The sequence below is a fragment of the Pipistrellus hanaki genome, assembly GCF_964339955.1.
Source record: "Pipistrellus hanaki genome assembly, chromosome: 2".
Classification (NCBI taxonomy): Eukaryota; Metazoa; Chordata; class Mammalia; order Chiroptera; family Vespertilionidae; genus Pipistrellus; species Pipistrellus hanaki.
This window is the reverse complement of record NC_140504.1, coordinates 174018518-174030189: the sequence shown is the minus strand read 5'-3', so window position 1 is coordinate 174030189 and position 11672 is coordinate 174018518. Positions and strand designations below refer to the sequence as shown.

At 53.2% G+C, this 11672-nt stretch overlaps 1 protein-coding gene across 1 annotated transcript; it reads left to right on the top strand.

The window, feature by feature from the left end:
• Positions 1-3157: 3157 nt before the first annotated feature.
• Positions 3158-8382, top strand: BEST4 (bestrophin 4). The gene is made up of 10 exons (XM_084874638.1): positions 3158-3225; positions 3681-3844; positions 3962-4056; positions 4639-4872; positions 4959-5113; positions 5989-6066; positions 6540-6737; positions 6850-6930; positions 7004-7158; positions 7308-8382. Exons 2-10 carry the CDS (start codon positions 3693-3695, stop codon positions 7603-7605), a joined length of 1446 nt encoding a protein of 481 aa, XP_084730764.1. The 5' UTR covers positions 3158-3225; positions 3681-3692; the 3' UTR covers positions 7606-8382.
• Positions 8383-11672: the final 3290 nt, after the last annotated feature.

The following is an 11672-nucleotide window of genomic DNA, read 5'->3' as shown; positions in this document are numbered from 1 at the left end:
TCCCGTGTTTGATGTGCAGGAGGCAGCTGATCAATGATTCTCTCTCATCATAGATGTTTCTCTCTCGCTCCCTCTCCCTTCCTCTCTGAAATCAATAAAAATATATTTAAAAAAAGAAAACACCTCAGGTGGTCTTTGGAGGCATTTCATGCTTACCAATTGTTTTGCTATTCTGAGCACTCTGTGAGTATTGATTCATTTGGTATTCATAACAGCTCTGTGAGGTAGGCATGTATTATCATTCCCATCTCCCCATAGGGAAATTAGACACACAGAGGTTAAATGGCTTGCCCACGGTCACAAAGGTAGTTCACGGTGGAGTCTGGCTCCAGACTACATGCTGTAAATCCAAGCCATAAATCCAGCTCTCTGTGAGGAGGGGAGAGGGTCACTGGTGGTTAGGGCCAGAAGAGAGGGAGCCAGGCAAGAGGAGGGGCAGGAGCTGGAGGATGATAAAAAAGGGTGGGCCAGATGATTTACCGCTGGAGTGGTTCCCTCTCCTGGACCATAAACCAGAGGGACCTGTCAGCAGCTGAGATGGGAGATAAGCAAACTCAGGAGGGAGGGGTTGGATGGGGCCTGGGGACCACCAACCCCTTCCTCTGGTGAGGCTTCAGGACCTGTTCCCCATTGGTGGCTCTGTGGGAAGTTCACAGCTCAGCCATCCAGAGTGAGGAACAGGCAGAAGTGAGAGGGCCACAGAGGGGATGGGGTGGAGGACAGAAATGCAACCAGTGGGGTTGCCCTCAAGGTCTGCCATCAGAAAGAGGCCCCCAGGACCTCAGGACTGAGCTCCTCCAGCCTGGAGCCTGGCTTCCCAGGTACAAGAAACTGTCAGTGCTAAGCAGCCCAGAATGCTCTAGGAAAGCCACAGGTCAAAGCTTGGAAAGGGCTGCCTGGCCATGATGGCCAGAGGCCCCTGAGCTGGTACCTTGACCTCTGAGATGGACACACACACCAATCCTGTTCTCTCTTCATATTGACATCTCACCTGGGCCCTAGGGGGAGAACATAACTTGTCCGGCCGTGAGTAGGTTTCTAGACCTTGCTCATCTGAGAAATTGTTTATGAAAAAGAGGGAGGTGGATCAGATGTCTTTCATGCTAAAAGGGACAAAAAAGAAAAAGAAAAAAGAAAGGGAAAGCTGCCTGGATTCAAACCCTCTCTAGCTTTACCAAGATGAATCAGATCCAATCCTGTCCTCACGGATCTCACGGGCCAGAGTGGAGACCGCAGACAGTATGAATTCCTGCTGCACCAGGAGAGAGGAATCCTAGAGGGTTTTGAGGCGTGACCTGGGGGGAAATCATGGCAGGCTTCCTGGAGGATGTTCTGAGCTGGATGGTGAAGGAACAGTGAAAGGGAGCTGGGCAGAGGCTGGTAAGGGGCATCTCAGAGGGCCTTGTGTGTCCAGCTTAGAAGGCAGCCCTGGCATTGTCTGTCTTTGGAGACAGGCTAGTGAGGCATCAGGGACAAGTCCTGTCTCTTGATCTTTGAAGGATTGCCTGGTCGGGAATGCAACAGTGGACCAGTAGGTAGGAACCAACGGGCACAGATTTGGCTTTTCATGGGAACAGCAGCCGGGCTAAACGCCTGCAGTGCTCCGGGCTCTGTCCGGGCACCGTTTCTTTGATACTCTCAGCTGCCGTTTGAGGAAGGTGTTATTGACCCCGTTTTGCAGAAGAGGAAACAGATGCAGAGATAAAGGAGATAACCTGTACCAGGTTACAGAGAGCTAGAATGAAAACCCAGGTTTGTCTGACACCCAAGCTTCCTCTTCAGGAAACACTGGTGCGTGGGAACCAGCTCAGTGTGGGGGAAGGCCCTCCCCAGTACAGGCCAGAGCGGGACCATCTCTCCTGGGTTTCCGTGGGTGACCTTTGTGCTGGGTGGACAGTTGACCTGGTGCCTCCGGTATTAATTCCTCTGTGTGTGTTTTTAAAAAATATATTTTATTGATTTTTTTACAGAGAGGAAGAGAGAGGGATAGAGAATTAGAAACATCGATGAGAGAGAATCATCGATCAGCTGCATCTTGCACACCCCCTACTGGGGATGTGCCCTCAACCAAGGTACATGCCCTTGACCAGAATCAAACCTGGGACCTTTCAGTCTGCAGGCCGATGATTTATCCACTGAGCCAGACCGGTTTCGGTTATTTCCTCTGTTTGAACGACAAAGAAATTGAAGCCCAGGAGTGGAAATGCCCCCTGCAGATCCCAGGCAGCCTGGGAGTCAGGATGCTGGGCACGGCTGGAAGGGGCTGCATCTCTAGGGCTGAGGCCCAGGTCTGTGGCCTCATCAGCCCTGTGGAATGGGAATGGGCAAGGGCCCGGCCAGGCCCGCCCCCTTCCCCTCAGCCTGGACTAGAAGCTTGGCAGTGTGGCTGGTGACAGGACCCTGGCTTCAGGGTGCCAGCCCTGTTTAGGCCCAGATGGGCCAACTCCAGCTTTTGAAGTCCATCAACTCCAGCTTTGAATCCTGCCTGCGACACATCCCAGCTGTGTGATCTTGATTTACTCCTTGGAACCTCGTCTGTGAGATGGGGATGATCCCTCCCTCCTGGGGTTGCTATGAGGATTCTACCAGAGGGTGAGGTGGTGGTGCCTGGGCACAGCGCCTGCCCTTAGTGCTTGGAGTCAGCAGCTGTCGTCATTGTAACAATGGATCATGCATCTATTTTCTTTTCTTTTTTATAAATATATTTTGTATCTTTTACAGAGAGGAAGACAGAGGGATAGAGAGTTAGAAACATGGATGAGAGAGAAACATCGGTCAGCTGCCTCCTGCACACCCCCTACTGGGGATGTGCCCGCAACCAGAGTACATGCCCTTGAACGGAATCAAACCTGGGACCTTTCAGTCCGCAGGCTGATGCTCTATCCACTGAGTCAAACTGGTTTTGGCCCATGCATCTATTTTCTCACCTGGACCAGCATGGGACAGCAATCCCTATCATCCTGACTTCAAGGAGAACATGGTGTCATCTGTGTGAGCTGTGGGGTCAATGCTGATGGCACATCTGTCATTCAGAGGCCAGCCCAGCCCTGCAGTGGTAGGAGATGTGCCCAGTTCCCAGGGCCAGAGGAAGTGGGTGACAGCCTCAATCCATCAATGATAACCTCGGTCCAGTCAAACTTAATGGGCCCAGTAGGTACTTAAGTGTGTGTGAGGTGAACGCCGGCCCAGTTCTCCTTCCTCAACACTGGCTGCTGCCCGGAGCAGGTAGGCAGGGATGGAGTGGGGGTGAGGATGCCCTGGGCCTCAGGAGACCGGCTTGGAGAGCGAGGCCCCCAGGGATCGTGGTGGGTCTGGGCTAGAGTTGAATCTCCTGTCTTCAGCGGTTCGAGGTCTGAGGACTCCTAGGCCTGCAAGTGCAAGAGGAGCCTAGGGAAGCCCCAGGCAGGAGACAGCCTCCATCTCTGCTCCCCCTGTCCCGCCCACTCCGGCATGACCCCGCTGCTGAGTTCCTGAGGGCGGGGATGGGGTGCGCTTTGCCCTTGGCAGCTTCCTCCCACCGGGCCTGCGGATACAGGTGAAGGCTGGGGTGGGTATGACCCCCCGCTGAAGGGAGGCTGCCTGAGGAACTCAGCTCGGCGATGAGAAGAAGGCAAGCTGAGGAGAAGGCTGGCTGGGGAAAGGGACAGCCCTGGGGGCAGCTCTGTGACCCCCTCCCCTAGGCTGCCGGCGCCATGACGGTCTCCTACACCCTCAAAGTGGCAGAGGCCCGCTTCGGAGGCTTCTCTGGGCTGCTTCTCCGGTGGAGGGGAAGCATCTACAAGCTCCTCTACAAGGAGTTCCTGCTCTTCGTGGTCCTGTACGCTCTGCTCAGCATCACCTACCGGTGCGAAGGCGAGGGCTCGGGGCTGGTGCGGGGAGGGGGGGGGCGGGGACGAGGGGGGGGGGGGGACTCGGCCGCCGCCTCCCTCCCTCTAACCCAGGCCTGCACCGGGCCTTCCAGGCTGCTGCTGACCCAGGAGCAGAGGCTCGTGTATGCGCAGGTGGCCCGATACTGCAACCGCTCCGCAGACCTCATCCCCTTGTCCTTCGTCCTGGGTAAGGCTATCCTCCAGCTCCCCCTGGCATCCTCACCATCTCCCCTGACCTTTGGGTGGGGTTGACAGCTCTGAGGGGCAGAGTTACCCCAAGTAGCCCAGCCTGGAGATCCACCAGAGCAGGCTCAGAGGCTCATGGGAGCTGCGTGCTGGGTATGGGACGTCCAGGGGGCGAGGCCCTGCCTATCACTTGCTGGATAGACCCTCACTCCAAACCAGGCCCAAGCTACCTGCTGGCTGGCATCACCAGCCTCTGGGTACTGGAGGGGAGCTGGAGAGAGATGACACCCATTCCCACCCTCAGGGGGAGCAGGGCTCACGAACCACCTGGCCCTGAGCCACCGCTCCTCCGTCTGAGGAGGGTGGCCCTCCTTCCTGCCAGCGAGGCCTGGTGCATCAGGCGGGGCCAGAGGAAGAGCTGTCCTGACAGTGAGGCCGGGCACCGAAGCCAAACGTGTCCTTCCCTCTGCCCTGGTTCACCCGGCCCTGGACCAGGCACTCTGACTGAGGGGCGGGACACACCTCCAGGCCTTTCATCTTCCCATCTCATCCCATCCCTGCTACCCTCCTCGGTGGCAACCAGGTTTCTACGTGACCCTGGTGGTGAACCGCTGGTGGGCCCAGTACACCAGCATCCCGCTGCCAGACCAGCTGATGTGCGTCATCTCGGCCAGCGTGCACGGCCTGGACCAGCAGGGCCGCCTGCTGCGCCGCACGCTGGTCCGCTACGCCAACCTGGCGTCCGTGCTGGTGCTGCGCTCGGTCAGCACCCGCGTGCTGAAGCGCTTCCCCACCATGGACCACGTGGTGGACGCAGGTGCCTCGGGGCCCCGGGCGGGAGGCCTGGCCCCCGGGGAAAGCTCCCGGGTCCCGCAGGTAGAGGCAGGGTCTTTCTCTCTGCAGGTTTCATGTCCCAGGAGGAAAGGAAGAAGTTTGAGAGCCTCAAGTCTGACTTCAACAAGTACTGGGTCCCCTGCGTCTGGTTCACCAACCTGGCGGCCCGGGCCCGCAGGGACGGGCGAATCCGCGATGACATCGCCCTCTGCCTGCTCCTGGAAGTGAGGCAGCCCAGCGGCCCTCCTCCCCCTAGCTCCGCAAAGTGGAATAACAATTTTAGTGTTTAACACTTACATTGTGCCAGCCAGGCACTGCACATTGTTGGAAGCAATATACTGATATTAACTCGTTTAACCCTCACAATCCTTTTTTGTTGTTGTTTTATTTTTTTATTTTTAAATATATTTTATTGATTTTTTACAGAGAGGAAGAGAGAGGGATAGAAAGTTAGAAACATCGATGAGAGAGAATGTGCCCTCCCAGGGATGTGCCCACAACCAATGTACATGCCCTTGACTGGAATCGAACCTGGGACCCTTGAGTCCTTAGGCCGACGCTCTATCCACTGAGCCAAACCGGTTTCAGCTGTTGGTTTTTTGGGTTTTTTTAAGTATATTTTATTGGTTTTTTACAGAGAGGGAGAGAGAGGGATAGAGAGTTAGAAACATCAAACAACTGCCTCCTGCATACCCCCTACCGGGGATGTGCCCACAACCAATGTACATGCCCTTGACCGGAATCAAAACTGGGACCTTTCAGTCCACCGCTCTATCCACTGAGCCAAACTGGTCTCGACGACCCTCGCCATCCTTGAGATAGGTACTATTATTACCACCCCCTTTCACAGATGTGGAAACTGAGGCAGAGAGTGGAAAAGAGATTTGCCCAAGTCACACAACTGATTAGGCAGGCTGGGATTCACACTCGGGCCATCTGGCCGCAGGCTCTGCTTCCGTCACGGCCACCGAGCCTGGGAACGCCCTGAGAGCAGGAGCCCCCAGACAGTCCCAGGCCCGGCGTGTGTCAGGCTCCCCTCTTCGCGCCACGTTCTGCATTCCCCGTCATCGCTGACTCCCTCCTGCTGCTCTCCCACCAGGAACTGAACAAGTACCGAGCCAAGTGCAGCCTGCTGTTTCACTACGACTGGATCAGCATCCCTCTCGTCTACACCCAAGTAACGGCCTCTCCCTCCCCAGTCCCTCTGTCCTGTGCTGCCGGTGAGGCGCAGAGAAGCATTAGAGCTGAAGCCTGCCCTGGGGCAGTTCAGTCTAGTGTAAGGTGACCAGACGTCCCAATTTTTAACAATTTGTCCCGCATCCTGCGGCGTTTTTAAAAAGTCCCGATTTTTGAGAAGAATATTGGGACTTTTTTAAAACGCCGCGGGACGCGGGACAAATTGTTAAAAATCAGGACTGTCCCTCCAAAAGCGGGACGTCTGGTCACCTTAGTCTAGTGAGACATTGAACAGCGGAGGGCTCCTCCTCCCCGGACACCCACTGAGATGACCCCATGCTCTCTGGTGCTGCCATGCCTTGCTACATGTTTTCATGACTCGTCCGACCACGCCCACTCTGCTCCCCCTCTGCAGGCCCTTAGGGACGGGGACAGCATTCCTCCCGTCCCTTAGCCAGGCTTCCCCTTCCCCAGGTGGTGACCATAGCAGTGTACTCCTTCTTCGCCCTCTCCCTGGTCGGCCGCCAGTTTGTGGAGCCAGAGGCAGGGGCTGCCAAAGCCCGGGAGCCTCTGGAGCCAGGCCGGGAGCCGGGGCCAGCGCTGGGGGACCTGGACATGTATGTGCCCCTCACCACTCTGCTGCAGTTCTTCTTCTACGCCGGCTGGCTCAAGGTGGGCACTCCGGGTGGTCATGCCAGCGTGTTCTGTAGAGACACGAACCCGGGGCCCATCCCAGCTCTGGGGGACAGAGAATGGAGCAGAAACGCCGTCTTACAACCTGCAGGTGGCCGAACAGATCATCAACCCCTTTGGTGAGGACGACGATGACTTTGAAACCAACCAGCTCATCGACCGCAACTTGCAGGTGAGTCGCGGTCCGGGGGCAGCGCCCTGCTGTGCGGGACAGGAGGACCTGTGAGCCGCGCTGCCCCCCCCAGGTGTCCCTGCTGTCCGTGGATGACATGTACCAGAACCTGCCTCCGGCGGAGAAGGACCTGTACTGGGACGAAGGCTCGGTGCAGCCGCCCTACACCGTGGCCACGGTGGCCCAGTCTCTGAAGCCTTCCTTTCTGGGCTCAACTTTCAACCTGCGGTGAGTGGCCCCAGCAGGAGGGCCCAGGTCCCCCCACCGTCTGGGGTGCCAATGCCTGGGCCCTTCCCACCCTCTTCTGGAAAGCAAGTCCACCCTGTGGGCCGGCGTTGAAGGTTGCTCATGCGGTCCTCTTGTCCTCTCGCCCGCAGCATGAGTGACGACCCCGAGCAGAGTCTGCAGGTGGAGGCGACCCCCGCACTGGCTCGGCGTGTGCCAGCCGCCCAGACCCCGCTGCTCAGCCGCGTCCTGGGGGCCGGAGCACCCTCCCCTGCCGTCAGTCTCCGGAACTTCGGCTGGACCCGAGCACCTCCTCGGACCCCTCATCTGCTGCGCCCCAGGGCTGAGGAGGGCCGAGACCCCGAGGACTGCATTGAGGAGGCGGACTGCATGGAGGAGGACTGCATGGAGGAGGAGGCAGGTCCAGAGGACCAGGCCCAGGAGCCCTGAGCAGAGGCAGCCGGAGCCCCAGGCGCCAACCCCCCACCCCCACCCGTCCCTTCTCTCCCCTCTCTTCCGGTGTGCTAGGAGCAGGAGCATTTAGGGACCGCCTTGAAAGAGGAAGATGGAGAGAAGGATGAGCTAAGGCTTGGGAGTGTGTCCACTTTGATGGGAGGTGGGATGCATTCTTTGGGGAGGCGAAGCTGGAAGGACACATGGACGGGGCAGAGGCGCAGCTGCAGCCCAGGTGCAGGGAACTTCCTCGGCAATGGGGGGCCAGGCCAGTTCTCAGTCTTGAGGGAGCATCAGCATGACTGAAGGGCTCATTAAAAAGTCTAGGGACCACTCCCAATGTTTCATTACATCTGAAATGGAGCTCAAGGATCACAATTTGAGTCATACAAGAGATGTTTAGAATATACCCTATCCTGATAACCTGACTTTGAAGATGGATCAAAATGGGTGTGTTGAGCATTTTTGCTTTATCTGTAATGTTTTTTGGTTTATAATGAGAATATATCACTTGTGCAGTTCCAGTCGTGTAAAATGGGATTGGCATGCTGTGTGGTGAGATAAAGGGTTTGGGAATCGTGTTGGGAGGTTGATTAAACTCCGATGTGAAGACAGCCATACATTCACCACCCAGCCCACACTTCCAGCCAAGCCTTCCTCCACTCCCACCGAATAAATAAATGTGGAGAAGGGATAAATTTAAGGGATGAGTCCTAGCCAGTTTGGCTCAGTGGACAAAGCGTCGGCCTGCGGACTGAGGGGTCTCGGGTTCAATTTCAGCTGGGGGCAGGCTCAATCTCCAGTGGGGGTGTGTGTGTGGGAGGCAGCTGATCAATGATTCTCTCATCATTTATGTTTCTCTCTCCCATTCGCTCTGAAATCAATAAATATATTTTTTAAAATGTTAAGGGATGAAAGTTATCTATCTAACGGTGCCCTGCTGTGCTGGGAGCACTCAGTTCCTGGTTGAGAGAACCAGGTTGGAGTCATTGGTAAACTGAGCTCCTCTAAGGCTCCTGTCTTCTAGGCTCAGCCTCCAGTAAATAAATTGGTGAATACCAAAAGCTGATCATAATGCCCAATGAGGCCAATGCCAGAACTGAGGTGAAGCAGCACACAGACAGAGGTTTAATGCAGCTGGTGGCATTAGTCTACGGACTCGATCATAAAGCTGGTTTTGCTCTTTTCCTGCTCCATGACTGTGGGATAGTGAACATTTCAAAGCCTCAGTGACTGAGTCTGTAATGTGGACAACAGCACCTCTCCATAGCCATCCACTAAGGCAGGTGTGTTTTTGCTGGGTTTTCAGGGGAGGTAGCCTTGCTCTAAGGCAGTGTTTCCCAAACTTTTGACATATGTGTGCCCCTTCTATAATTTTCGTAACACTGAGTACCCCTCGTACTCATGAAAACGTAGAATTAGGCGCAGCTAAGCACGGTGCAGTGCATATCCCCACCAAACTCCGGTGCAATGCGTACCCCCACCAAACTCTTCCCGTACCCCTGGGGATATGCGTACCTCACTTTGGTAAACACTGCTCTAAGGCAAGAACAGTCATCTGTGAAGGTAGTGGAGACTCCTTAGAACCTACCGGTCCTACTGACGGATGAGGTAGATTTGCAGCTCAAATTAGAAAAGGCAGAGTGCTTATAGTGTTTTGAATTTGTCCGTCTTCAGGTTTTTACTGGAAGCCACCCCACAACCTCACCACCCCAAAAAAGAGGAAAGGCAAAGTGCGGAGTGCCACTCTCAGTAACCGTTAGCTATTAAGGTGGTGCATGAAGATCCTCACTTGGTGGGAAGGTGAAGGCTAGGTCTCCCCAGAGCCAATGGTAAGATTTGAGGTTTGGGTTTTTGTCTTTAAGTTGTTTTGGGGGCTCATCTTTCGGGTCTGCAAGTTAGCCAAGTTGATCAGTCAATTGGATTTTGCACTCATTTGGCCCATAAGATAGGTATTTGTACTTTCACACAACTTTAAATTGTATCAGGTCTTCAGGAACTCATTAACTTAGCACATGAGTGTGTGGTGCATGGCCATACACTTTCTGATACTGGAGACACAGCAGGAAACAAGTATCTGTTCCTTGAGTTGTATTTTGAGGAAAGAAAAAAAATAATAGCCAAAACCGGTATGGCTCAGTGGTAGAGCGTCGGTCTGCGGACTGAAAGGTCCCGGGCTCGATTCCAGTCAGGGGCATGTACATTGGTTGCGGGCACATCCCCAGTAGGGGGTGTGCAAGAGGCAGCTGGTCAATGTTTCTCTCTGTAAAAATCAATAAAATATATATTTAAAAAAAATAATAATAAAGTTTATGCCAAGTAAAGGGATGAGAAAAACAGGGGCAAAGGACAGTGTGAAAGGAACTACAATTTCAAATTGTAACCAGCCTAGCCCATGTGACTCAACAGTTGAGCATCAATTTAGGCACCAAATTGCTGGTTCAATCCCCTTTCAGGGAACATGCCCAGGGATCAGGCTCAATACCCCGTGGGGATGATGCATGCAGCAGGCGGCCAATGATTCTCAATTTTTTTTTAAATGGAGAAATACATAAAAATACTTCTATTTTTAAAAGGTATTTTTTAAATTGATTTCAGAGAAACATCAATAACGAATCACTGATTGGCTGCCTCCTGCATGCTCCCTATGGGGATTGAGTTGGTTTTCCATTGATTTTTAGAGTAGGAGAGGGAAACGGAAATATCAATGACAGAAACACATCTATTGTCTGATTCCCGCACGTGCCGACTAGGGTCCAGGCCAGGGAGGCGCCTGCAACCAAGGTGTGTGCCATTGACATGAATTAAATCCAGAATCCTTCAGTCTGCAGGACTGACCGATGCTCTATCCACTGAGCCAAAGCAGCTACGGGTATCATCTATATTTGTCTCTATTCCTCTCTCCCTAAACTATTCATATTTTTAAAATTGTGATCCGAGAGCCCACTAGTCAAAGACCTGAAGAAGTCATGTGGATATCTGAAATGTTCATAAATTAAAGTCAGGTGGTAGGCACTATAGAAAAGGGACCAGTCACATTTTCAGTCTTTAGTAAGGATTTTGAGATGGGAAGTGATTAAAAAAAAAAACCAACAAAAACCCAATGTTTTAAAATAATCATTGATTGCTAGGGTTTCACTGGGTACAGCAGCAGCAACATTGAGAAATAAGATACTAAAAAAGGGACCAGTATGATCACGGTGGCGTTACAGGTTGAACCAAGGTTTGATGACATTAGATGAACCTGCTGACATCAAAGTGCAGGTGTCAAGTAGGTCTGTGCTAGCTCAAGTCAGAAAGATAAACACAAATTTCATTAAATACTGGTTAGCCGTAGCTGGTTTGGCTCAATAGATAAGAGCGTCAGCCCACAGACTGAAGGGTAATGGGTTCAATTCTGGTCAAGGGCACATGCTAAAGATGTGGGCTCAGTCCCCAGTGGAGGGCGTGCAGGAGGCAGCTGATCGATTCTCATCCTTGTTTCTCGCTCTCTGAACTGAAAAATTGGCATCCTAACATACTTTCTAGGGCAAGGGGTTAGTGCTTAAAGAGAAAAATACAACCTGCTCTCAACACTGCAGAAATTTTGATTTCTAGATTAAAATAAAGGCCCCCCCCCCCCCCCCCAATAAATAAAGGTCCAAGGGGTACAGGATCTCTAAAGGAGCCAACTGCTGAGGCAATATTGCTTCAGGTTATTACAATCATGATCAACACATCAATACTGTGGGGGCCTTAATGCTGTAATACCTCCCTATATAGTCATTGCTTGGCCTGCAAGCCACAAGTCACTTTGGGGTGAGAGAAGTTCCCCTTACTATATAGATTTTTAAAATTCTCACCCAAGAACATTTTTTCCCATTGATTTTTAGAGAACGAAAGGGAGGAAAGAGGGAAACATCAATGAGAAAGATGTATTGATTGGGTTGCCTTCTGCATGTGCCCTGACCCAGGCAGGGGATTGAACCTGCAACCCAGGTAGGTGCCCGTGACAGGTCATCAGTGTGCAGGTTGAACCACGTTACCCATGGCCCCCCTACTATATTGAAATAGTCCTCCAGGGA

Coding starts and splice junctions, on each gene's coding strand:
- BEST4 (XM_084874638.1), top strand. CDS start 3,693: ATGACGGTCTCCTACACCCTCAAAGTGGCAGAGGCCCGCTTCGGAGGC. Junction 5,114..5,988: donor CCCTCTGCCTGCTCCTGGAA/GTGAGGCAGCCC, acceptor CTCTCCCACCAG/GAACTGAACAAGTACCGAGC. Junction 6,931..7,003: donor TCATCGACCGCAACTTGCAG/GTGAGTCGCGGT, acceptor TGCCCCCCCCAG/GTGTCCCTGCTGTCCGTGGA.